Source organism: Solanum verrucosum, unplaced genomic scaffold (genome assembly GCF_900185275.1).
Source record: "Solanum verrucosum unplaced genomic scaffold, falcon-dt-bn FXZP01000273.1, whole genome shotgun sequence".
Lineage (NCBI taxonomy): Eukaryota > Viridiplantae > Streptophyta > Magnoliopsida > Solanales > Solanaceae > Solanum > Solanum verrucosum.
In genome coordinates, this window is record NW_026020163.1 from 1,247,968 (window position 1) to 1,274,076 (window position 26,109).

The following is a 26,109-nucleotide window of genomic DNA, read 5'->3' on the forward strand; positions in this document are numbered from 1 at the left end:
ATAGGGCTAGGTCTTTCTCAATAAAGACGTATAATGAAAAACACGAAAGCTAATCCAAAAACTACTAAACTAGAAGGCGAAAAATTGGAAAGAACTTTAGCTTCGTACATTCGGTTTAGTCGTCGTTAAGTGGACAATAAATGCTCAAACTAATAGTATAAGGATGAAATGAGACCTACCCTCAAACTTATGGGGCAAATTTGGTTGAAAACTCAACAAGAAAAAACAGGACAAATATCTACAGCAAAACCCCCAAAATTTGAAAAAAAAACCGGCAGCAGTTCTTGAAATTCAAAAAATTGGAGTTTTGGAGAAGAAGAAGGAAAAAATGGATTTTGATGATTGGGAATTGAGTGCAGAGGAATTGGATAAACTTGAAAGAGATGCCCTAAGGCAAATTGCTGAGCGAAATGCATCTTCTTCTTCTGCTACGACGAGTTCCTGTTTGCAATCAACTGTTTCGTCTCGCCTTCAAGGAGATGGTAATGGTTCTGGGGTTTCATATAAAAGGGTCAGTTTCATTTCTACTCATGTTTTCGGTGATACCCATTTGGTATTTTTCAACTTTTGTTTGATTTCTGTTAGTGTCTTATTGTATTTTGTAGTTCGATTATTACACTATTTTGTTGTAATTATTGTTCCTTTTTTTTTTGTTTAGAATGGTTTATTATGGTTTCTGTAGTATTTTGCTGTGATTTCTTCAATTTCGTTATTTAGTTTTTCGATTTGCTTTGATATGCTTTTCTTTGAGCAGTGGGTTTATGGGAAACAACCTCTTTAACTCTGTTGGAGGGGTAAGGTCTGCATATACTTAACCCTCCTTAGATCCCACTTTGGGGTTACATTGGGTATGTTTTTGGATTATTTCGACCTATGTTCTTAAGGTTTTAGATTGAAAGTGTAGATTGTTTGACACATTAGGTTACGGATATTTGCATGTTTTAGTGTGTTTTTGTGGCATCTTTGAAGAATTTAGCAACTTTGGCATCCATGTTATGTAACTGTATTTATGTGCTGGTGCAACTTGAGCTAAAGTATTAGGCTTTTTCTGATAAGTAACTAAATTATTAGCTTATTGGGTTCTGCTGCAGGAAGATGTGTTCTCTGCTGCACCTATAATAAGACCTTCGTCAGGATATGATAAGGTCTCTGGTGAGTTTCTTGCATTTTCCATCTTAAGGTGCTTATATCTGATTTTCCAATCTTCCTGACTCCTGTATGCCTGTCCTCCAAAACCCCCCGACAAATAATTAAAGGGAAAAACTCTGTTGGAAATTCTGGGCCTCATAATGACAATCACGTGAAACAGCTAACAGAAAAACGCTCGGTTAAATTTTTTCTTCATGCGAGTGGAAATATTGCAGCAAAGTTTTCATATGACCAGGTAGCTATTGGCCTACTTGCATTATTTTGTTGAAGAGTTTCTTTTTGGTTTTTTGAAACAATGTGGACCTTATTTTCTACCAGATACTTGTTGAAGCTTGCCGTAAAATCCCTAAAGCTAGTTGGAGTGCAAAAGAGAGGTATTCTTGTCCTTTTCTTTGTTATGCTTCCCTCTGCCCTCAGTCTTGCTTTTCCTTACAAATAGGTCTAGGCAGGCAACAGAACTGCTGGTACACAACCCCCCCACCCCCCACCCCCCAACGCCATGACAACAACACTACCAAACTAGTTAGGGTCAGCAAAATGAATCCTCATTTCCAATAAACCCCGATAAAGAGGAGATATGGGAATTTAAAGTCTAAAAGAACAAAAAGCAATGTTTTCTGCGATTCCACCCAAGTACACAAACTGATAGCAAATACATTTTCATTTTATTCTTTTTTCTTGTGACTTTAAACTGCCTTATTGTGGATGTCCAAGTATATTTGCAATCAGAATTGTAAAAAAGGAGGAAAGGATAAAGAATATTTGTTTTCTGGGAAGTACTACTCTCCCATCTCTTGAATAGCTCCATCCTTAACACAATCAATATTTGTTAAGTTTGTAGGTCGAGGATTAGGGTAGAAGGGTAGCAGGTAGTTGTGTGTTTTAGTACTTTCCTGAATCCTGAGGGAGAGGCAGGGAGCTAGCCTCCTTTTCTCATCTTTTTCTTATTCAGTAGTCTTACCTTGTATTTGCATGGTATTTTTTTCTTCAATTTTACTACTAACTGTTACTTCGATTGTTTTGTTTATCTTTCTATTTGTTGTTGTTATTTTCCTTTCTATCCTGTTATGATTACACTTCTTTTGAGCCGAGGGTCTATTGGTTGGGGTAAGGTTTGCGTGCATCCTACCCTCCCCATACCCCACTTGTGAGATTACACTGGGGATGTTGTTGTTCTGGTGTTATCCATGTTAGAATGTGGGTTGGCCAAGAATCTTAAATCATGTTTTGCAGGGATAATTTCGAAATTTAAATGTAGTGACTGCCTCTTAATTGTTGCAGGTTGTGGATGTTTCCTTTGTCATCGTTGTCTGTAGCAGAAAAAGTTCTCCATGAAATTTCTGGCTCCAATCTAGAGGTAAGGATTTCAAATCCTTTTGGTCTCCCGGAATTACAGTTTCCCAACTTCAGATGAGACTACAAAACTATTAGGAGTTAGCTTCGGTGGACCTTGTGCATATTTTTCTTCCCATAGAAGCTGGAACTTAAATATCCTAAATCCTTTTTCGCTCCTCATTCAAGCAAGCTAATGTTTGGTTCATCTTTTACATGCAAGTTGGAGAATTTAGATCCTCTGGTGCAACGTGCCATTGCTGCTGCTTCTGTGATGCCTGACCTTCGTGGTAAAATTATCACTGCTACTCTGCTTGATTACTACCATGAAGATTCCATGGTGATGCTTATCATTAAACAGATTAGCAAAGAAATAACAGAAATTGCACCATCTTTCTTCTAGTGTTTGCGATGAGATTACTGATCAGAATAGGGAGAGTAAATTCAAGAATTAGACGATGCACAGGTTGAACAACTGGTTCAACACCACCTTAAATAAATTCTTGTATGCTGGTTCTTGTTTCATTTTAGGCCCATGTATTTGATGTTGGTTTGCTAAATGCATTGCTCTCAATACCTATAAGACATTCCTTCTGATGGTATATATTGTGAAAGAAGTTGAGCATCCAATCCAAAACATTAAGGTAATGGTTGAGTTTCTCAAGATCTTTAAGCACCTTTGGAATCCCAATCCATTTAGGTCAAGTTGTAACTCAACTCACTTCTGCAAGTATAAAATGATTTCTGGGTTCACAAGTGAACTTCAATGTAGACTTATGAGAGTGAGAATTGACTTGGCACAGGTTGATCATGATTCCATGTGAAAGAATCTGAATATGTAATCAAATGCTGAAGGCAACTAGTGGAATATCCTTAGACCTTCATAAACATCCTTATTAGATCTTATACAGTTCATATTGGAAGGGTCATGTTAGCATATTTTTTTATTACGCTCTTGTTTCCTAGAATTTTATAGAAGGACATCTTATCCTCGTCTATGTAACACCTGCTTTTATATATCACTAAAATATTCATTTTGTATAGAAGGACAGTTCGTCTAGCTTAGTATGCTTATTCAATTCCTCTTTTTTTACCAGATCATTATGAATTTATTCCAAATAGTATTGAAACAAAGCTTTTGCCTTTTCAACGTGAAGGGGTTAGGTATGTTATACAACTCTTTTAAAGTTTTCGAGTTTTTCCCTCTATTTGTCAATATGACCGAGAGAAAGGGCATGTTGTTCTTTGACTAGAAACGGAAGGCTAACGTTTTCCTATTTAGATTTGCATTACAACATGGAGGGCGTATCCTGTTGGCTGATGAGATGGGACTTGGAAAGACTCTTCAGGTTGTGGCTAAAACTATGTCAAAGATGTTAGTTTATAGTCATTTACCTGCTACATGATGATATTTTCATATAACGACAATATCAAGTTTGTATTGACTATTCATTTAGGTTGCAGCCTTTTACTATATTTGATATGGAGTTGTTTTTTCCTATGATGTCCTACTTTATGTCCTAAGTTCTAGCTTGATAGCTTGCTGAGTTATTAAAATTCCCTTATGGATTGTATGGAGGTTTCTAACAGACCCTGTCCTTGCCTTTTAAAATTGGATTAGACATTCAAATTCTTTCACATAGTAGCAGAGCCAACCTTTGGTAAGCCCATTCTCACACCTGAAAGCCATATTGAAGTTCATGTGTAAACCCCAAAATGAGGTCGTAAGCACTGAAGTGTTTGAATTGTGTAAGGGCTTCCAAAGGGTTTGTAAAGGTCTTGGGCCTTGCATCCATTGCCTTAAGGTTTTGGGTTGGTTGCTTAAATTATTTCGCATAACTAGTTGATATTTGATCCCCGTGGAGAAATGGTGTTACTCGTTTCCTGACATCTGTATGAGCACTCGCATTACTTTTATCTAACCATAAGAGATACCTCGAGATGCCATTGCTGCATCCAAATGACTAGATCTAACTCACAACAGCTAAACAACAGCAACAAAGAAACCCAGTATAATCCCAAGAGTAGGGACTGGGGTGGTAGGAAGTACGCAGACCTTACCCCTACCTTTGGGGGGGCAGGGAGGTTGTTTTGGATAGACCCTCAGCTCAAAGAGGAGCATTCAAAGCATGGTTGCAAGAAATATGATAGCAAATTAGCAAGATTCAAAGTAAATGAAGCAACAAATAGTGATACACATTGGAGAATAAGAAACTATGCTGTTACTATATACTACCTAAATATGCCTTGGCAGAAGATTATTTTTGTTTCTTTCAAATCACAACTATATTTGACATAGGTAGTTTTGATTTTCAGCTAGCATGTGTTTATATTCCTCAATCCATAACTGATACACATAAGACCAAAAGTATGACATATTTGTATAATCAAGTTCCTATAATCAGAATTCTCTTTGACATGCATCTTTGGTTACCCTATCTCTGTATATCGTACATGCTGAATTTCTGCTTACATTGCAGGCTATCGCTGTGGTTTCATGTGTCCGTGAATCATGGCCAGTTCTTGTTCTTGCTCCATCTGCCTTACGGCTTCACTGGGCTTCGGTAAGTCAAGTTAATATTTGTAAATTATCAGTAGTTTTGCCTTATTATCACCGTCTTTGGTGCTTTAATGCAGATGATTCAACAGTGGATGAACATTCCGTCATCGGAAATACTTGTATGGTTCAATACCTTTTTTACTATTTTTGTGAAGATGGAGTGAGTTGTTTGATGTTTTATACTTATCAATTATCTTGAGATCTAAATATAATGATTTTCACAAATGCATTTAGTATCATGTTGCCTGCATTAGTCTTTACAATTCAATCTGGGAAGTTAGGTGTACTTCAAAATTTAGCTCTACACAATCCTTGTTTTCTCATGAAAGAGTTCACTCGAGTTCCTAGATATCCTCAATTTCATTTCAAGTAAAAATTTCACATTTTTGTTGTTACACAAGGAAAAAAGATGTATATAATGAATTAGTTTAATTTGGTGGTATAAATATTTAGTATATTGCAGCAAGTTTTGTGATAATTCATGCCGTGGTGAATACTTAAGGATGTTAAATCATTGGAATTTCTTGTTCTTATGTTTTAAATGTCAAAACTTTCTTCAGATATGATTAATTGGTTGATAAATTATGGAGAAGTTGTAATAACAAGAAAATGAAACAAAAAACATAAAATGTTAAGGATAACTGAAAGTCAAGGACAGCAATAAGGTGCCAATCTTAAAAAATAGTGTTGGTCAACCTAATTAATATGGTTTCATTTGTTGTGTTTCCGCGTTATTTTTTTTGAGAAGGTAACAGTCTTGTATTATATTCCAAAAAAACCAACCTGCCACAACTTGTTACAGGTTTACTAATTACAAATAAAAGGAGAGTATCAGGAAGATCTTCAATCCTAAATAAACAAAAATTACAAGGTGCCTAAAGCATTCATTACTGATTCTAGATCTTCCATATACTCCTGTTTACACCAAAAATGAAATAAAACCAAGCAATTCAACTTCATCTTCTGGATGCTGTTACTTTTGTTCTGGAAGCATCTGAGGTTCCTCTCTTTCCACACAGACCACCAGATACAGGTGGGGATGATCTTCCATCTTTCTTTATGACCAGAAATGTAGGCAAAGCTACTCCATATCTTCAGGGCCTGGACAATATTTCTTGGCATCACCCAAAAAAGGTCCTTCCAATTGATGAAAATGCTCCACAAAATATTAGTGATCCTACAGTGAAGAAAGAGGTGATTGACTGTTTCAGCCTCTTCTCCACACAGGAAACACCTAGGGCTCAGGTGGATACCCCTTTTCATGAGGTTCTCCTGAGTCAAAACAGCCTGCTTTGCTAGTAGCCAAGTGAAGCAGGACACTTTAGGAGGTATTTTAACTTTCCAGATAAGTTTCCATGGCCAGCCAGTAACCTGATGGGTGAAAGAGTTGAACTTTTTGTAAGCTTCCTTCACACTAAAATTTCCGTTGCAGTTATGATTCCAAAACAATCCATCTTGGGAGGTAGAAGTTCCTTTGAATTGTTCAAGGATTCCAAAGAAATCTACTAGTCTTTGGATCTCCCAATCATTTAGGGGCCTTCTAAAACTCAAATTCCATCCCTGATTTGACCAAACTTCTGCCACAATGTCTTTTTGTTGCTGGTTCAGAATGTAGATATCTGGGAAGAGGGTTTTTAGAGAGCCTTGTTCTAACCAGCTGTCCTCCCAGAAAGAGACCTTCATGCCATTTCCAATTTTAATGCTGCAATTTTCTCTTAATTTTGGCCAGAAATTTCTGATGGCCCTCCAGATGCTAGTTCCATAAGTACTAGTGACCATTTTGGTAGACCAGTGGTCCTCCATTTCATACTTCTGCTTGATAAGTTCTTTCCATAGTGCATGTTCACTGGAAGCTAGTCTCCATAGCCATTTCATCATAAGGCTTTGGTTCTGAATCTTCAAATTCCTTACCCCAAGACCTCCTTTTTGTTTGCTCCCAATCAATTTATCCCACTTAACCAAGTGGAATTTCTTAGTGTCACTGTTTCCTTCCCATAGGAAATTCCTCCTTATTGCATCAAGTCTGTTAATGACCCCATCTGGGATAGGAAAGATAGACATCATGTAGGTAGGCATGGAGTCAAGAACACTATTGATGAGAGTGAGTCTCCCGCCAAAGGAGAGATATTGACTCTTCCAGCTCACCAATCTTCTTTCACACTTCTCGACCACCTCATTCCAGATTCCTGAAGACTTGCTTTCTGCTCCTAGTGGCATGCCCAAATATACAGTTGGTAATTCGCCAGTCCTCCCCCCAAGTGTACCAGCCAGAGAGGTTAGATTGATGACCTCATTCACTGGGTATAGGAAGCTTTTTTCCCAATTGATATGTAGTCCTGATATGGCTTCAAATAGGCTTCAAATAGCACGAATATGACTCTGAGAACCATCAGTTGGTTTCTGTTGGCATCACAGAAAACCAGAGTATCATCAGCATATTGTAAGTGTGTAATCTCCATGTCACAACCCACCCTATTTGATACTGTGAAGCCCCTCAACCATAGTTTCTCTTGAGCAATCTTCAACATATCATTGAGTCCCTCCATAGCTATAATGAATAAGAAAGGAGACAGAGGGTCTCCTTGTCTTAATCCTCTCTGTGAAGAGAAGAAACCTGTAGGAGAGCCATTGATTAGAATAGAATATTTCACAGTACTGATGCAAAACTTTATCCATCTCACCCATCTACCACCAAAACCTCTTTTGGATAAGGTCTCCAGCAAAAAATTCCAGTTGAGATGGTCATATGCTTTCTGAATGTCCAGCTTGCATAGAATGCCTGGCACCTTGCTTCTAATCCTAGAATCCACACATTCATTAGCCATCAAAATAGCATCCATGATCTGTCTTCCTTTAATGAAAGCAAGTTGTTGTGTGTCCACTAGCTTGTTCATAACCTTTTTAAGCCTCTCAGTAAGCACCTTAGAGATTATTTTATACACACTGCCAATTAAGCTAATGGGTCTAAAATCTGTGAGTTTTTTTGCACCCATCTTTTTGGGAATTAATGCCACATAGGTGGAGTTGAAGCTTTTCTCAAAGAAACCTCTCTCATAGAAATTTTTTACTGCAGCAATGACTTCCTCTCCAACAACCTCCCAACAGTGGGCATAGAAGGCCATGGTGTAACCATCTGGACCAGGAGCTTTGTCTCCAGCACAAAGCTTTACACACTCCCATATCTCTTGGTTCTCAAATTCCCCCTGTAGCATCCTATTGTCTTCTTCAGAAATTTTGTGCCCTTCCCTGCAGCCACCAGAGGGTCTCCAAGTCTCAGTTTCAGAATATAGCTTCTGGTAGAAGTCTATGATTTCTTTTTTTATTAACTTCGGATCTTTGATTGCTTCACCATCCAATTAAATGAGTATTTCCTTGTATTCATGAAATCAAGTTTTACAGTACACAAAATTTGTTCTCTTTATTCTTTTTACCCTTCAGATTTTCTACATGGTATAAAAGCATTTCCTATTAGAAACCTCAGTTGCCTCAGCATATTAGCAATGGGTTTTATGCTTCTCGCCTAGCCACTTGTTGCTCCTTTAGCCTTTATGTGGCTGATTTGGAAAGAGAGGACTAGGAGAACATTTGATGGGGTTGAGAATGTCATTCTATACTTGAGGAACAACCTCATGTTTTTAGTTTCTTTTTGGTGCACACACCAGGTCCGTACTAGTGTAGATGATTGGCATAGATGCTTTCTTCATTTGGTATTAAGAGCAATCTTTTCTATTGACAAATCTCTTTTAAGGCAGAAGCTGCCTTCTAGTCTTTTAAGTTCATTCAACAAATTGGATTGAAAATACTACTTTTCCCTCTAAAAGAAACATTTATTGCACCCTATCTTCTTTGTCTACCATATTGTTATATATGTAAAGAAACTAATTTCTAAGGGGAAATTTTTTGATGTTTCTGTGGTGCAAAAGTTTCTGATGGACTACTTTGCACGCTTAATTCATCACCATAATCTCATTCTGTTACCCAGCCTACTTTGATGTGGATTATGAGAGGCTTTTTGTTGCTATTCAGGCACTAGGTTAGTATGAGTTGATTAACATTTTTACATTTCCATGCAATGGAACCTGCAAAGTGTTAATGCCACTAGAAGTGCATTTACTGTAATATTACAAGCTTGTTGCATTTCCAGTCCCCTGATAATTAATTTTTTTTCTTCTATTTTATATATAGGTAGTTTTATCTCAATGCAGCGGTTCAAATAAGGGAGGATTTAAAATAGTTCCTTCAAACACTAAGAAGTCCATTCACCTTGATGGTGTGTTCAACATAGTATCATATGACATTGTACCTAAGCTTCAAGATTTACTTATGGCATCAACATTTAAGGTAAGTGCAGTACATTATATACAAGGTTTGGCATCAGCTATATTCAACCTTCTTATACCTGAACAATCTGAATCCTTCGTAACTCATCTTTTGATAGACCTTGATGCATGGATCTATATGTGTTTGTCTATTTCTTGTAAGTGATATAACAAGACAGAAAACTAAAGGGACCATTGAGTTATCTGGATTTTGTTCCATTCTTACTTGTTTGGATACCCTTTTATTATATAACGATTGCAATGCAGTTGACATAAATTGCCATTTCATTTTACTAAGTTAAGGCTCGATGAATTTTGTTTGAGGTCGCTCCTTGTTATGTTGGGTGGACTACTTAGAGGAAATGATAGATGACTTTTTGATGGGCTGTAGAACCCTATCCAGGAAATCAAAGAACCTTTTTGTTATCTGGAATTCATTCTATTCTTATTTGCTTGGATACACTTTTACTGCTTCAGTGGCAACACTTAATTGGTTCACTTTCATGTGCTGCTTTTATACTTTTATATTAACAACTTTTAAATTTTTTGAGCTATCAAAAAGACAATTGGAAAATAATTAGTGTCAAGTATCCCTCATGATGGAGGAAATGGGTTATTGTTCAGCTCGAGGCATGCAGGGGGTGTTATCCCACATTGATAGTGGAAGTGGATTGTTGTCACCTTGTATGGTCTTGGCCAGTTATCACCTCATGAGCTAGCTTTTGGAGTTGAATTAGACCCTGGACCCATTTTCTTAACAGATAGTAAATACAAGAGGCTTACTGGTCCCATACTGTTACTTCAATACAATGTTTAAGATCTTCAATGTTTGGATATTGATACTTATCTATGCTCTTGATTATTTTGTTTAGGGTAAGTTCATTGTGTTGGATGTCACGGTTGCATTTTCATGCTACTTAATGATTGTTATCCGTGATGATTTGTTTATTCAGGTTGTTATAGCAGATGAATCACACTTCTTGAAAAATGCCCAAGCAAAAAGAACCAGTGCTTCCCTTCCCTTATTACAGGTCTTTTCCTTTCTTTTATAAAGAAATGGTCTGCATGCATTTTCTCTGTGTTCAGGGGGTGGGAGTTGGTCTATATTGAGTTCTTATCTAACGGTAAGTCAATGGAAGTATTACTTTTCAGAAAAAAAAGAAAAAATGTAGACGGCCATATCACTACATGGAGGCATCTCTTGATACTTCTTAGTGTTAACTTCATCCATTTAAACAGAAAGTAAATGGATATATCACTTGTGAAAAGAGGCACACATCAATTAGTCTGGTGCACCACCCTGAACTGTATGCAATAATATTTCAAGATACAATTTACAGCAGAGAATTCCACACAAGCTCTTCCTTTGTGACTTTGTCTAAAGCTTTCTCCAGTATAGAATACATCGAAATGAACAAGAAAAGAAAAGAAACAAAAAGTATCAGTTGGACCATGGACAAATGGATCTTGAATAACAAACTTGCAAAACAAAATTGGTTTGATATTCCCATCCAAGTTGATGAGCATACATTTTCACCAAATGTATAAGTGGTACGAGTGGTCCTGATGAACTTACATGTTGACTGCTGCAGAAAGCTCAGTATGTGATATTGCTCAGTGGAACTCCTGCTTTATCAAGGCCAATTGAACTATTCAAACAGGTATATGTTCAGCTTTTATGATCAATTATGTATTAGGCTCCGCATACAGTTAATAATGGCAGTCGAGTTTCAAATTGAAGTTCTATTTGTTGGGGGTTTGTGAGCTAAAATTGTGTGGTTTCACAGCTCGAGGCCTTGCATCCTACTGTATATAAGAACGTGCACGAATATGGCAACCGCTATTGCAAGGGTGTAAGTCAAAATTCTCCTGGATCGGAAGCCGCCTCTGAGATCTTACAATAATTAAGAAGTGCTCTAACAGGTTTGCTGAACATTCTAGGGCATCTTTGGAGTTTATCAAGGCGCAAGTAATCATGAAGAGCTGCACAGTTTAATCAAAGCAACAGTGATGATTCGACGACTAAAAAAGGATGTCCTTTCTGAACTCCCTCAGAAACGGAGGCAACATGTATAAATTTTAGGCTTACATGTGATGGTTCTAGCTGCATGACTTCATCTCATTCTCTGTCACTTTATTGCAGGTTTTCCTAAACTTGGGGGAGAAGGAGATGAGACAAGTTAATGCTCTATTTCGTGAGGTACTCTTGAATACCTTTGTGATTACACTTTTGTATCCCCTGCCCACCCTAAAATTTGAATGGGCTTTTAACCAGAAGTGCTGTTTCCTCTGCATTCTTTTATCGTCTAAGTTTATGCGTTGAATGACTTCAATTCTTCCGGAACCTCTTTGACTTTTCAACTGTGAATACCTTAACACTTGCTGTGGTATTTCAAACAGGACACTTAATATTCTATTACTCATTTCTGAAACTTCCTTTTCTTAATTTGAATTTAAAGATAGGAATTTAGTTAAGTAAATGATGTCTGATACTCCCTGTCCAAAGATTGTAATGAACTGTCTTCAATAATGATACCTGATTTTCCTTGATTTCTGAGGAAGATATTTACTTAATCTAATGTTGTGTCCTGTAGTTAGAGGTCATTAAGGGGAAAGGTAAATCAGCTCAGTCCGAGGAGGAGGCTAATTCTCTCAAGTTTGCAGAGAAGAGCCTCATCAGTAAGGTACATTTGCAAACTTCTGTCCTGATTATTTATTTCTTTTATCAGTTTGAGAGCTGATCACTATATCAAGGACTCTTGAAAATATTATATCTGGTCTTACTGCATAATATGCTTCTCTTTGTCTCATGATCCTTGAGAATTGACTCACAAAGTATCCCTTTCTCCAAAAAAAATTGCTGTTAGAATAGTGCTCCTGTGTGCAGGTGGTTTGAGAAGCTTTCCCTCTTATGAGGCTAGTGGATCACATTTCCATGACTAGTCTCATGCATGTCTTACCTGTAGGTAGAAGATTCAAATAAGGAGGACCCTAGATCATAGCATCTCTTCTTATCTACAACTTATTTCAATTAGGAGGTTGAAAACCAGGTCGAAGGAAAAGCTATGACTTCTCTTCCCCCAAACATTAAAAGATCTGTTTTCTGAACAATTCATGTTCAATGCCAGCAGATACCAATGCTTCTTCCATATTCCTACTATTATTAATATATTCCTTTAGAATCTTCTAGTATCTTGTAAATATATTAAGTATGATTTACTCCCTGTAATTAACTACTTATGTATTTGATTCTCTTTTCTTGCTGAGAACATGTCCACTTGGCTATTTAAATCCAAATGACTTGATGGAATAATCAACCTGAGTTTTCTCCACCTTATTCTAATTGTTCACATGGTATTAGACCCATCCCAATTCTTGGTTTGCCCAATGTTGGACCCCCATATTAAACTATCTATGCTCCAGTTGGCAGGCATGGGTGTGCGGGGAAGGGGGTTGAGTTCCCTCATCTGCTAATTAGGGATGTGAAGGTCTCTTTATATTGTTGTGTCAATCCTCACCTCATGAGCTAGCTTTTGGGGTTGAGTTTGGCCCAAGATGCATTTCTTATCCCCTGGCCACCGTATTTCTTTCATTGCTGGTCTATAATAATGAAATTTGACATTTCATTCTTGTTTCTTATTGTGCTCACTGCCAATTTTTTGGATTATTTTCTTTTTTTCTAAAGCTTGATTGGCTGCTTTATTGCTAGAATTGATAAATTTTACTAGAGTTTTAACCCCTATACTTTGCTTGTGGGCTGCAGATTTACACTGCCTCCGCTGAGGCCAAAATTCCAGCAGTTTTGGATTACCTAGGAACCATGGTTGAGGTGAGATGATTTTTTGTGTCTTCTACATCCTAGATATTCAGAATACAAAGTGAAAGCATCTCCAACTTCTCTATTGAAGTGTTCTTTATTTATATCTTTCATCATGTTGGTTTAGAAAACAATATCATCTGCGAGGAAAGGGAATATATTGTTCTCATGTTGAAGAGCAATAGAGAAAGATAGCATCAGAAAATGTTGGCTTTCAAATTTCGAAGTTATTGCATTTATGTTAGATAGAAGAAAATAAACTACAGTACCAGATACACAACCTAATGACCTATAGATAAATTAGGATATTGGGAGCATTGTTGTAACTCAATGAGTTCAAAGCAACTAAGTTTCAACTTGAGTTCTAGGTATCTGATGCCTGGCTAATGACAACACAGGTCAACTAAGACTTGTCTAAATGTACAAATTCTCATATAAACTACTTTCGAGTCAAGTGCAAGGTTCAAGCTGTTAAGCAATGCTTGGAAGGTCCTCATATCAGTTCTATCATTTAACCAAAGAGTGCTCAGACATGCAAAATGCTACTGTCCTTTTTTCTGACAACGATTTATGCTTTGTGTGTAGAGCAGTTGCACATCTTCTCCAATATGCTCACTTCTTGCTTGTTCATATAAACTTTGATACTCTTTTTATGCTTCTTGGTTTCTTCAAACATGCAGGCAAACTGCAAGTTCCTGATATTTGCACATCATCAATCAATGATTGATTCAATACATGAGTATTTACTTGTAAGTTTTTCATATTTTAGTATATTTTGAGAATTATAGACTACTTGAACATTCCCTTGTTTTGCAGAAGAAGAAGGTTGGTTGTATTAGGATTGATGGCAGCACTCCATCAGCATTACGACAAGATTTGGTGACAGATTTTCAGGAAAAAGAAACAATTAAGGCTGCAGTGGTAATGTCATTAATCTGTTTATAATTAGTCAAAACAGCGTAATTTTACTGTTGGAATGATTTCCTTATCGATCCTTAAATACAGTTGGAAAGTGAGATTATGTAGGATGGAAAATAATATTGTTTTAACTATTGTATTGTAGCTTTCCATCAGAGCTGGGGGAGTTGGGTTAACATTAACAGCAGCAAGCACAGTGATATTTGCAGAATTATCATGGACACCAGGTGACCTTATTCAAGCCGAGGATCGAGCTCACAGAATTGGCCAGGTGAGCTACAGAATGTTGTATAATTGTTTCAGGATGACTTCTCTGCTTGAATTATTTTCAAATCTGCTAGTATGCCTGGCTTGGCTAGGTTTCTGTTGCTGCAAGCTCAGATATTCAATGGCCAGTATTGACCACACTACTTTACTTCAAGAATCACCCTCTCCATGACTCTCTTTCCACTTGAGCTTTGTATATTAGGAATGTGTGTGTGATTAAGCAGTCTTGGCAATGAAACTCATTGATGTCCAACTCCAGCTTCATCCATTACAGTGCTCGTTTGCAGAGTCCTTAAATTCATCTTTGACATAAGCTCTTGATGGTTCCTTAGCACTTGATGCACCCAAAAATAGAAAAATAAAATGATTATAAACAGCAAGACACTGATTCATTTGTCTTTATAAAAAAAAAAGTAAGACACTGATTCATTTGCGGTGTTTCAGTATTACCTGTCTGGATTCCAATGCTTTTGTTTAACTACTGAGTTTATGGGTGCCTCTGTGTGTCCATTTATCAGAAGAGCCAAGTATCTAAGAACTCCAGAGTCAGAACTTTTAACAAACTTCCTTTCTAGGTTTCCTCTGTCAATGTGTGTTATCTGCTGGCGAATGACACTGTTGATGACATAATTTGGTATGTTCCCTTGTTACTAGTAGAGATTTCCAATTTATTCAACTCTGGACGATACCAAATGTAGAAACTATGGTGTAATGGCTATGTTTACGTCTCTTGTACAGGGATGTCGTTCAGAGCAAGCTAGACAACCTTGGACAGGTATTCTTCTACTTAATTCTTTTTGTGCTTGAATACTTAAGGTACAAAACTGACACCCTAAGCTAATAAAGCTATAACTGTATATGACAGATGCTTGATGGCCAGGAGAAATCATTGGAAGTTTCGACTAATCAGTCCCACAGCAGCCCTTCAAAACAGAAGACCCTCGACTCCTTCATAAAGCGTTGTAATAACTCACCTCAGGATCCCAGCAAAAAACACTGTCGTGATTAAGCCACTCAAGAACAAATATTAAACCCCCATCTCTATACACATTAGAGGAGATTGGAGATGTGTATATTCGACTAGTATATGATACTGTTTAGCAAGTAGTATGGTGTATTCCCTCATATTTGTCTGAATAGATGTAGAGCTGTTAGAGATGCAGCTTATGGTGAAAACATTTTTTGTTTCTAACTATTTTTATCGCCTTTTTGCCTGTCTCGAATATCAAAATGGGCAGCACATTTCATGGCCTAAAATGAGTGTGTTTAGTCCTTCATATAGAAAATATGTTAATAGGCAATTAGCAATTATGTTACATTTGTTAAGATTTACAAGTAAAGGTGTTCAAAAATACACAATTCAAATCATTTGAAGATTAAATATGTTAAATGAAACATCACAAGGACTTAAATCAAAATTTATACCAAATATAAAAAGAATAATCTCACTATATAATGATAGTATTCACATAAATAGCAAACTTTATCTATATTGCTGATATTTACATAACATAAAAAGATTCAAACTCATTGCCAAAATCCCAAAAAACCTACCTACTATATTGCTAATGAAAGAAAAGAACATTTAAGGCAAAGCATTAGCCAGCCCTACTTCTTGATATCTGCCAAGTAAATTGGCTGCAATTAGACTCACATCCTCTAAGCCAACCCCAATACATAGAGAGTTACTAGTAGTTGGAGTAGAGCTAACAGCAACCGAGTCACCGACTTGGAAGGCGTCCGAGCTGCTGCTACACCCTGAAACTCTGACATTAGGACCAACTTTACACTTACCCATGCATTTGCAACCAGACACTGCAGCTTCAATCCCAGCAACGCGTTGGAATTCTTCTAATAACGCTCCAGCGCCAAATCTCTTGCACTTACCACCCATACATACTTCGATTCTCTTTGTCCCCTCTGCTGTTATTGTTGTAGCTGCTGCTATAGATGATACATTAGACCTACTGCTGCCTAGAGTGATACTGCTGCCTACATTGCCAATGTGACAATCACTAGCTTCCAAGCAGCATTCGCCTTTTTGCTCAGGGACTGAAAATTCTAAACTTGTTGTCTTCCCAGTTGATTCCTCCATGGAAGTTGATGGCATGCTTGAGATCTCTACTGTTGTATCCACTTCTGGAGTTGAAAGGAAAGGATTTAGTGTTGCATTCTCAAGTGCTCGATCACACGCTTCAGGAATTGTTTGAGCAAGTGTTCCGATTTTCAGGCTTTTCATGTCAACCAAATTTTGACATTCATCATCACTTGATTCACTCGATTCTGAAGACGAGCTTGAAGATGATGACATTGCACAGCTCCTTGTGTTGCTATGTACTTGACTTGCTGCTACTTTCATCTTCATTTGTGCTTTTTCTTCTTTTCTTTTCCTCTTCAACTCCTTCTCCTCTGCCTTTAGCTGTTGAAGCTGTCCCAGCAATAGATCCGCCGCCTCCTACATAGAGAGAAACAACAACATAAATAAACTAGAAAAGCAACATCCTTTGTAATTATAACTAAATCTACTACAACAAAATCGCACTTCCATCGAAATCATTCACACAATTGTGTGTTCCTACAATCCTACTAACTAAACTTAGCAAATCAACAACAGGGGAAGGGGTTCACATTGGAGGATTAACCAAAATATGCTGTTAAAAGTGCAAATCATGTTAAACAAAATTACTAATCAACAAAATCGATAACACTGCAACAATCATTCAATGTCCCACTTCGAAAACTTCAATCTTTTTGCCAACAATGTCTAGTAAGATCTAAGCTTTTACAAATTGCTATAAATTTCACATGAACTTCACCTAAACCACATATAGCAAAGGCTAAGCCTATAATCAGAGACGGATCCAGGATTTTTAAACTCTAGCTTTGATCCTATAGTATTTTTTCGATTGATCGAAAGTACTTCATTCAGATGAAGCCGATGCAACAAGGCTATGTATAATTGCTAAAGCTAGTAAGCATAATTCATAAAAAACTTACCGAAATTGTCTTCCCTTGAACTTGATCAACCAAATCAACATCACAACCAAACCCTAATCCCATCTCATTCAAATTCGACAAATTCCTGGTCAAACCCTTAAGTAATTTCATCTTCTTCTTCGTTTTCTTCAACTCCCCCATATCCTTCTCTTTCTTCTTCTTCCCACACCTAATAATTCCACCTCTACCAGAAGAATAATACTCCAAACAACCCTCATCGTAAAACTCACAACCCACTAATTCCTTCTTCACCGATTTCAAACTAACACATGAAAATCTACAACTACGATTCAATGGACTGTTGCTAATTCCGGCACCGGCGCCGGTGACTGAAGGAAATCGGCGTAAAACTCCGGCAGAGGCTTCCATTATGATGATCAAATTCTTGTTCAACTTTACACTGAACAAGAATTTTTTTTTCCTTTAATTTATAAAATTAATTTATTTTTCTCTCTTCCTTTTTTTATTATATAAAGGAAAAAAAATTAAAAAGTTTGAATAACTGATGTAACTGTTTTCTGACGTGGAGGATTTTGATTGGTTGAAGATGAGGTGGATGATGATGTGGCATGTACACTCGCTAAATTGTGACAGTTTTAAGTTTCCCACGCTTTTTCTTATTCCCGCCACGCGTTTGTAGTGTTCGTTGAACTGTTCGATTGAGTTTTAGGGGAATGGACGGCTGTGATTGTGCCAGGTAAGTGACACGTGGTGATGTGGAAATTGATTACGTGGCAGATTCTGCGGTGTCACTTTTTTTTTGTTTTTTTTAAAGTTAAGATAATTATCCTAGGAAATATTTTATTAAAAGAAATACTCCTCCATTTCAATATGTTTATCCTATTTTTTTTATGTCCGTTTAAAATAGGTTAAATAAATTGAAACGGTGGAAGTATTAAATTTTTAGTAGATGTTATTTCTATATTTTAATTTCACTATTAATGAAGGACTTGAATCTGAGACTTTTAATTAAGAGCGGAGGGATTCTAACAATTTCATTGATGTTATGTTGATAAATGAACGTTCGTGTCACCTTAGTGTAATGTTCATATACACTACACCAAAAGAGATATTTAGTACGTAGCGATAGATTTTTCTTTTTTAGTGCAATGTTTGTGATCGCAAAAATATTTAGAGATATTAATTATATATGCATATTAAACCATAACAAAGGAAAAAGCTAGAACATAAAAAAGAAAATTGTTGATTGTGTACCTGCTTATTACCAAAGTTTGAAAAATACGATATTAATTAGAGCCTTAAATTATTAATTATTAAAATAAAGATTAGGTCTTAAACTAATTAGCTTTAGAATTTGTTAAGTTACTTTAGGAGCAAGCAAATAATCTCTTTTTGGGGTTTCTTTGCTTGCACGACTTAAAAATTCTCCAAATTGAAAAAGGATTATTTATTCCTTTCCTTAATCAAGTGTGAAATTAACAACTTACTACTCTTATTCTTTTTCTTTAGTTAAGCTAACTTTTAGTCAATAGCAAGTAACGTCTCTTTATATCAAGTCTGATATGATAATGTAAAATATAGAGTAATAACCTATTATAACTATAAATAAAAAATGTATCCAATTATTTTATACGACTTAATCCATATTTTGATATAAGGTTGCAACCCCCTCATGTCTTTCACCTTTAAGTTTCTAACTCTTGATATTTACATCGAATCATATTACTCATAGTAGTTAAATAAGAATTAAGGTCGGAATATGTATTAAATAACTATAGTTTATATATAAGAGTATACGTGAAGACAAATGTCATGTATTTATTGGATGGTGTAATGAAAAAAAAGTATCCGATGAAATAATTGAAGTACGTGTAAGTTAGACAAGACACCACCATTGAGAACAAAATAAAAAATAGTACATGTACTGCTTCATTATTCATGTCTTTGTGTGACCTATATATAGGTCACATATTCAAGCAGTAGAATCAACTACTGATGTTTGAATCGGAGTATACCGCCTACATCATACTCCATAGATTTGTGGCCCTTAATTCTCGAAACTTGTGTGAATGCAGGATGTTTTGTGCACCGGGGTGTCCCTTTTATGTACTACTTCATAGTGCTAGCAGACTTTGATACTAGAGAAGCATAAATACCATCTTGTCTATTAACCAAAGTTTCATGATTTCCTTTCTCCACAATGACTCCATCTTTGATTACAACAATAACATCAGCTCCTTTAATTGTGGACAATCTATGAGCCACCACAACTGTTGTTCTGCCTGATCTTACTCTATCAAGTGCATCTTGAACTACTTTCTCAGACTCCACGTCAAGCGCACTTGTGGCCTCATCTAGTAGTAGTATCTTTGGACATTTTACTATAGCTCTTGCAATTGCAACTCTTTGTTTCTGTCCACCTGATAGTTGTATGCCCCTTTCACCAACTACTGTTTCATAGCCCTGCACATTAAGTCTATGTTACATGATGATTCTTTATCTGTCTGACATACTTGTGTAGATTTTAGGTCCGTCTGCAAATTCTAGAAAATGTTGAGCTTAACTGAAGAAGTGAGGATTTATATAGTCGATCCCAACTTGTTTGAGACTAAGGCGTACCTGTTGTAAGCCACTGATGAAGTTGTGAGCATTTGCTAACTCAGCAGCAGCTAATATTTCTGCTTCTGTGGCATCACTTTCTTTTCCATATGCTATATTGGCTCTGATTGTGTCATTGAACAATATAGGCTCCTGGCTTACTAGTCCCATTTGCTCTCTCAACCATTTCACCTTCAGCTTTTGAATTTCTATTCCATCTAATGTGATTAGGCCTGAATCCGGATCGTAAAATCTTTGCAACAAGGAAATAACTGTTGATTTTCCGCTCCCACTTTCTCCCACCAGAGCAACCGTCTAACATAAAAGATAACATGTTTACATCACAATTGTTGTCAAATCGCGTAACAAGACTGGAAAAGGATTCTATGAATAATGCGTTAGGATTTACCTCACCGGAGCTAATGGCTAGGCATAGATCGTTTAGGACTTGAACCTCAGGTCGACTTGGATAATTGAAACTGATATGTCGAAACTCAATGTTTCCCATCACATTCTCTAATGTCATTCCTGAGTTATCACTCGAGTCTATCTTGGATTGCCGGTCAAGAAGTGCAAAGATTGAAGAGGCACCAGTTTTGGCTTTGGTGGAATCAGGAGCAAGTCCACCTGATTGAGAAATCGCGGTAGCTGTCAAGCTAAGACCATAGAAAACCTGAAATTTAGAAGTAGGAAAGTTAAATGACAAAGAGAAGGAACTTGTAAAGAGAGACTTGACAAAAATTTTATGTTTGCCTCTCGAGACTTACCCGAAAAACCTCAGCAAATGTGACCTTACCGGACTCCATCAATCGAGCACCAGCATAAAAACTGGCAGCATAGACAGAGTACAAGCAGAACATCGAAAAACCAAAACCTGCAGCACTCACTAGCCCTTCTTTTATTCCAGCTCTAACTGGACCTTCACATTTTCTTTTGTACAATTGCACCACCTTCTCTTCAGCAGAGAAAGAAGCCACTGTTCTGATACTTCCAACTGCTTCACTCGCAACTTGACTTGCATCCTCGTATAATTTCTGCCAAAAAATTTCACTTGCATAACTACTAATTGCTAATTTTACTTGCTACATTTTGTTAGTACAGAAGTTTGAAGCTAACCTTAGCATCACCGCCAAAACCACTAACGTATTTCATGTAAAGATATCCATTTAATCCAATTAGAGGAACCATAACTATCATTATGAGTGACAATTGCCAGCTTGCTTCTAGTCCAATAACTAAACCAGCTATAGCCGTTGACGTGTTCTGCACAAGCAAAGCGAGTGACTCTCCAACCATACCTCGGACAGATGCTGCATCTGTAGATAGTCGAGAGCCAATTGCCCCAATCGAGTTCTCCTTTCTGTCAAACCAACTAACCTCCATGTAAACTATCTTCTCAAAGCACATTAGGCGAATTCTCCGTATCAACTTACATCCTGCTACAGCGAAAAAGAACGTCCTCAAGGGTGTTGCTAGTAAAGTTGCCAATCCTAGACCAAGAAATAACAATGACCAAAATCTTGAATGCTTTCTGAGTTCATGAGCTGGCTCATAGAAAGTCTTGATAACATTAGAAAGAAGTACCCCGAAAATAGGTAATATTAGAGCATTGACCATTGCAGCTATGCAACCAAATAATAATTCTGGAATCTCGGGTTTGTTCATTAAGGCCAAGCGACAAATCGTGTTGTCTTTATCCTTACTCAATACAACTGTTGAATTAGGATCATGACATTCACCAACTGCTTTCTCTGCTGCACTATCTGAAATGGACGATGAATGATGGCTGCTATTCTCAATCCTCGACGAGCCCCTACTTGCTGATCGTGTCACAGGAATCTGCTGATTTATGATTATCTCTTCACTATCCAGTTCATTTGACTCTTGCTCTCCTGAATATTTGCTAAGCTCTTGCAACTGGATAAGCTGAACATATGCTCCTTCTTTATTTCTCATTAGTTCCAAGTGGGAACCTAAAGTTTGAAAGGGATAAGAAATTAGCATTCTGAAAAGAGACAAGATTCGCCAGTTAACAAACGTACATACGTTTCTGCTAGAGTGAAGGGCCAAAAACACACCTATAGTATTCCGATTTTCGAGTTTCATATCTGAACTATCAGGTAGGAAACTCCCACACCTGATAGTTCAGGTATGAAACTCGAAAAACCAGGATAATCACATTGGTTTCAGCATGATTAACTAACAATCTGGAATCCAGACTGGAAAAGATGGTATATATGACTCACCTTTTTCGACGATCTTTCCCTCCTGAAGTACAGCTATTGTATCTGCATTCTTTACTGTGCTCAAGCGATGTGCAACAATAACCGTAGTTCGGTTGATCATGACACTATCCAATGTCTCTTGAACAATCCTCTCAGATTCTGCATCAAGAGCACTTGTAGCTTCATCAAGAAGTAGAATTTTGGGGTCCTTCAGTATAGCTCTTGCAATAGCAATTCTTTGCTTTTGGCCACCGGATAACTGATTTCCGTGATCGCCAACTCTGGTATCTAGTCCCTGAATTAGAAGGAGCAATGGCCAAAAATATTTTTTATAAGCTATTGAGAAGAAATTTAGATAGCTATAACTTGATGGAAATTAAAATAAAACAACTCTAGAGTCTGACCTGAGGCAATTTATCAATGAACTTGGATGCATTGGCAAGTTGAACTGCATCTTTAATTTCTTCAAGTGTTGCATCATCCTTCCCGTAGGCAATATTATCCTTTATCGTCGAACCAAACAGCACAGGTTCCTGGCTAACAAGGCCAATTTTTCCCCTGATCCACCTAAGCTGAAATTCTTTGATATTTATACCATCAATTAGAACTTCACCAGCCTTTGGATCATAGAACCTCACTATTAGACTGATCACAGTCGATTTTCCACTTCCACTTCGCCCTACTAGAGCTGTCGTTGTTCCCTTAGGTATCGACACAGAGAAACCATCAAATATGCTCTCTTGTGGTCTTGCTGGATAACAGAAATGAATATTCTTAAGTTCAATGTCACCACTAATGTCAAGAAGTTTCTGTCCATTCATATCATAAGGATCTATGACCGGCTTTCTATTTATCGTCTGAAACATTTTAAAAGCTGCAGTCTTTCCAGCAGCAAAAGCGTGCAAGCATGGAGATGCGTATCCTAAAGTACTGCAATTACAATGGGAAGAAATAATAAAAGATCAATAATAAGTAAATATAATTCAGAAAATTTAAGGCTTAGTATTGTGTTGGTTTCTGCGTCATATATATCATTCATAAAGGAAGGCATAATACGTAAACATATGCTCAAAGTTGTCCTGAGCTGACAAGTAAATGCTCTAACTTTGAGATCGCACATTAAGACACCTCAACTTGGTGTCAACTGACAACTAAACACTCCAACCTGTCCTTATTGTGTCTCGTGGACATGACATATGAATTTTGGATGTGTCTAGATGGTCATATTGTAAATTAGAGACGAGTTGAGGTGTTTAGATGTGCATACTCGAAGTTGGAGTTTTTAGTTGTCAGTTGACACCAAGTGTGTCTGTCTATGTATTATGCCATTAAGAAAAGTCAGTCAGTGCAGCCCTGTCCCCCTATGGGTGATAGAAACTAAACATACAAAGAAAAAGGCAGAACGGAACCTACAAGGAGCCAATCAGTGTAGCCATAATGACATTCATCACATCTCCTCCTGTATAGTTGTGTTCCAAAATCATTTTTGCACCATACCATATTCCTAAAGCATAACTTGTGTAGAGGACAAACATAAAAACACCTAAACCAAGCCCTGAAGCTAAACCCTCTTGTACACCAGAATGGTAAGCTTTGTTCAGAGAATTCTGATATTCAGAAATAGCTCTTTTCTCTCCAGTATAAGATGCAACCTGCCCGAACGATAAAGCAACTTAGTGAATGAGAACTTTTGAAACAGTTGAAAATTGAAAAAAAAAAGTGTCTTTTTCCAACTCTTCATACAGTTCTAATAGAGCTTATTGTCTGTTCAACAACAGTTGCAGCTTCTGAATAAGCAGTCTGTGCACGGGATGCTAGTTTCGCCAGAAGGATAACCAAGACAGCAGAAGATATGACAAGTGGAGGAATCGAAGATGACAAGACCAACGCTAGACGCCACCCCTTAATAAAAGCTATTACGAATCCTCCAAGGAATGTAGCTGATACCTGGATAAATTTTCCAACCTGCAGTTAAATGTGAATGCAGCTAAGTCTTCCAGATATATCAAATGATAATGACGTACATATGGCCTGTCTTGAAGATATACCTTTTCGCCGATGGCATCTTGAATAGTAAGAGTATCACTAGACAGGCTTTCGATAATAACACCAGTGTTAGTCTCCTGATCGAAAAATCCAATATCTTGTCTTAATACAGTTTTCAGGTATAAACATCTGATTCGAGCAGCCTGCCTTTCGCCCGTGACTGTCCAGCAAGCCACCTCTGGAAAGATGCTAGTATGAGTAGTGAGGTTTCTTGAACTTAAACAATGGCATGAAAATAGAAGAAGGTATATCATCATGGCAAGTATACGTACGGATAAATGTAGCAAGACCTGAACCCAGAGCCAGATATACGAATTTAAGGGCTACCTGAAAAAAATAGAACAGGAAAGAAAGCATTTAAATGAAATAACACTAGCCAATTCATCAAAACTTCTACAGAACAATCTAAGTATCGGATAATATGACACTCATGACGGAGAATGTGAGGATTACAGGCTCAATGAGGCATCAGTTACAAATCCATGAGGTCTCCTTACATGTCATGGACTCGAAAAGTCACAAATATGGTATCAAAGTTAATTAGACTCCATGGTGGTGTGGAAAAACTAGGATACTATGTCCTTAAGGGTGTATGTGATGGCATAATGTCCAATGATGAAGGGGTGAGCTGATGAGGACAAGGAACATGACGCGCTATTTTGGACTTCATGTGTCACAGGCTCACAGGCCACAGCCCAACGGCTGAAACTGTGATGTCTGAAGGGTCAACACGACGATTTGGGCAATGACAGTTAGATTATCAAGAAAAGATAACCAGAATAGCATTCTATCAAAAATTCCTTGTACCTTAGAAACTTCATCAACAATTTTTTTGCTATCCACGGTCATTCCAAAGGAATCAACTAACTCTCCAAACAGTACAGCCATCAGGGGAAAACAGATTCCACTACCAACAGCTGTGATCATACCAATAACCATCAATGCATGATCTACAGGGTCAGCAAAGGAAAACAGCTTATAATATGGAACTTTATCAGCAGCAGCCACTTTCTGTTTCTCTGTCTTATCTGATACTCGTGCACAATTCGAGCCATCTGAGGATTCTAAAACTTCATTTTCCATGCTATCAATGCCTCGTCCAGTCGCATTCTCTTCTTCCATCAGTCTGATTCTCCAACGATCGCTTTATTACTAGCCTGTAAGCAAGATAATAAAGCATAATGAACATGACTTTGAAAATGATAAAACAAAAAAAGTCAAGTCTTTTAGTGGTACAACATGAAGTAACTCCTCAATATTTTTTCTTAAAAGTATCTATCTAATGGGAACATATTGAGTATAATAATAATAACAAGAACATCAAGATTATGAAGCCAGCCTATAATTGGGATTATTCAACTATACAACAGCAATGACATACCAGTACGCAGCCTTATCCTTACCTTGTAAGGGTAGAGAGATTGTTTCCGATAGACCCTCAACTCAAGTAAAACATATAAGAGAAATACAAAGTGACTGTTTCCGATAGACCATCGACTCAAAAAAAAAAAGAAGAATGTTTGCAAGAAAGTAATATGATTGTCTTACTAGTTTTTACTCAAAGAACTTGCTGCTCTTGAAGTAGAAAATGAACTAAGAATAAAACATATATGAGAATAACAAACTCTCTTTGTATTTATAGTCTTTCAAACAGACTTCAGATATATAATGTCACATCAAATGATGCTTTTGAGAGATAAATTAAAGATGTCTTATTCCATGCTAAGACATAACATAATTAAGTTAAAATATTACTTAAAGTTTTATAACCAGTCTTTCGTAGAAATGCAAGGTAAGGATGGTACAATAGACCTAGTGGTCCGCCCTTTCTCGAACCCCACACATAGCGAAAGCTTAGTGCGCCAAACTGTCTTTTTTTAAGGATCACACAATTAAATATGGTATAAGAGTACACATCGC

At 37.1% G+C, this 26,109-nt stretch overlaps 3 protein-coding genes across 3 annotated transcripts; 1 reads left to right on the forward strand and 2 right to left on the reverse strand.

The window, feature by feature from the left end:
• Nucleotides 1–271: 271 nt before the first annotated feature.
• LOC125828699 (uncharacterized) lies at nucleotides 272–15,487 on the forward strand. The gene is made up of 24 exons (XM_049508039.1): nucleotides 272–511; nucleotides 1,092–1,152; nucleotides 1,257–1,384; nucleotides 1,468–1,523; nucleotides 2,431–2,506; nucleotides 2,705–2,771; nucleotides 3,579–3,645; nucleotides 3,764–3,830; nucleotides 4,962–5,045; nucleotides 5,119–5,160; nucleotides 9,227–9,382; nucleotides 10,314–10,391; nucleotides 10,953–11,021; nucleotides 11,148–11,213; nucleotides 11,302–11,430; nucleotides 11,504–11,560; nucleotides 11,955–12,044; nucleotides 13,124–13,189; nucleotides 13,858–13,926; nucleotides 13,994–14,098; nucleotides 14,241–14,366; nucleotides 14,938–14,996; nucleotides 15,101–15,137; nucleotides 15,228–15,487. The coding sequence occupies exons 1-24, from the start codon at nucleotides 329–331 to the stop codon at nucleotides 15,369–15,371; spliced, it is 2,082 nt and encodes a 693-aa protein (XP_049363996.1). The 5' UTR covers nucleotides 272–328; the 3' UTR covers nucleotides 15,372–15,487.
• A 320-nt stretch (nucleotides 15,488–15,807) lies between these two features.
• LOC125828701 (diacylglycerol O-acyltransferase 3) lies at nucleotides 15,808–17,778 on the reverse strand. Its single transcript, XM_049508041.1, has 2 exons — nucleotides 17,360–17,778; nucleotides 15,808–16,817 (listed from the first exon to the last, which is right to left on the reverse strand). Exons 1-2 carry the CDS (start codon nucleotides 17,726–17,728, stop codon nucleotides 15,948–15,950), a joined length of 1,239 nt encoding a protein of 412 aa, XP_049363998.1. The 5' UTR covers nucleotides 17,729–17,778; the 3' UTR covers nucleotides 15,808–15,947.
• Nucleotides 17,779–19,407: 1,629 nt separating this feature from the next.
• Nucleotides 19,408–25,311, reverse strand: LOC125828705 (ABC transporter B family member 11-like). The gene is made up of 12 exons (XM_049508044.1): nucleotides 24,997–25,311; nucleotides 24,462–24,516; nucleotides 24,192–24,367; nucleotides 23,887–24,108; nucleotides 23,557–23,795; nucleotides 22,548–23,073; nucleotides 22,165–22,438; nucleotides 21,035–21,891; nucleotides 20,686–20,952; nucleotides 20,328–20,591; nucleotides 19,940–20,233; nucleotides 19,408–19,783 (listed from the first exon to the last, which is right to left on the reverse strand). The coding sequence occupies exons 1-12, from the start codon at nucleotides 25,309–25,311 to the stop codon at nucleotides 19,430–19,432; spliced, it is 3,843 nt and encodes a 1,280-aa protein (XP_049364001.1). The 3' UTR covers nucleotides 19,408–19,429.
• Between the last annotated feature and the right edge of the window lie 798 nt (nucleotides 25,312–26,109).

Coding starts and splice junctions, on each gene's coding strand:
- LOC125828699 (XM_049508039.1), top strand. CDS start 329: ATGGATTTTGATGATTGGGAATTGAGTGCAGAGGAATTGGATAAACTT. Junction 512..1,091: donor CTGGGGTTTCATATAAAAGG/GTCAGTTTCATT, acceptor GTTCTGCTGCAG/GAAGATGTGTTCTCTGCTGC. Junction 14,099..14,240: donor AAACAATTAAGGCTGCAGTG/GTAATGTCATTA, acceptor ATTGTATTGTAG/CTTTCCATCAGAGCTGGGGG.
- LOC125828701 (XM_049508041.1), bottom strand. CDS start 17,728: ATGGAAGCCTCTGCCGGAGTTTTACGCCGATTTCCTTCAGTCACCGGC. Junction 16,818..17,359: donor TTCAAGGGAAGACAATTTCG/GTAAGTTTTTTA, acceptor CTCTCTATGTAG/GAGGCGGCGGATCTATTGCT.
- LOC125828705 (XM_049508044.1), bottom strand. CDS start 25,311: ATGGAAGAAGAGAATGCGACTGGACGAGGCATTGATAGCATGGAAAAT. Junction 24,368..24,461: donor AGGTCTTGCTACATTTATCC/GTACGTATACTT, acceptor GCATCTTTCCAG/AGGTGGCTTGCTGGACAGTC. Junction 23,074..23,556: donor GCTACACTGATTGGCTCCTT/GTAGGTTCCGTT, acceptor TTGTAATTGCAG/TACTTTAGGATACGCATCTC.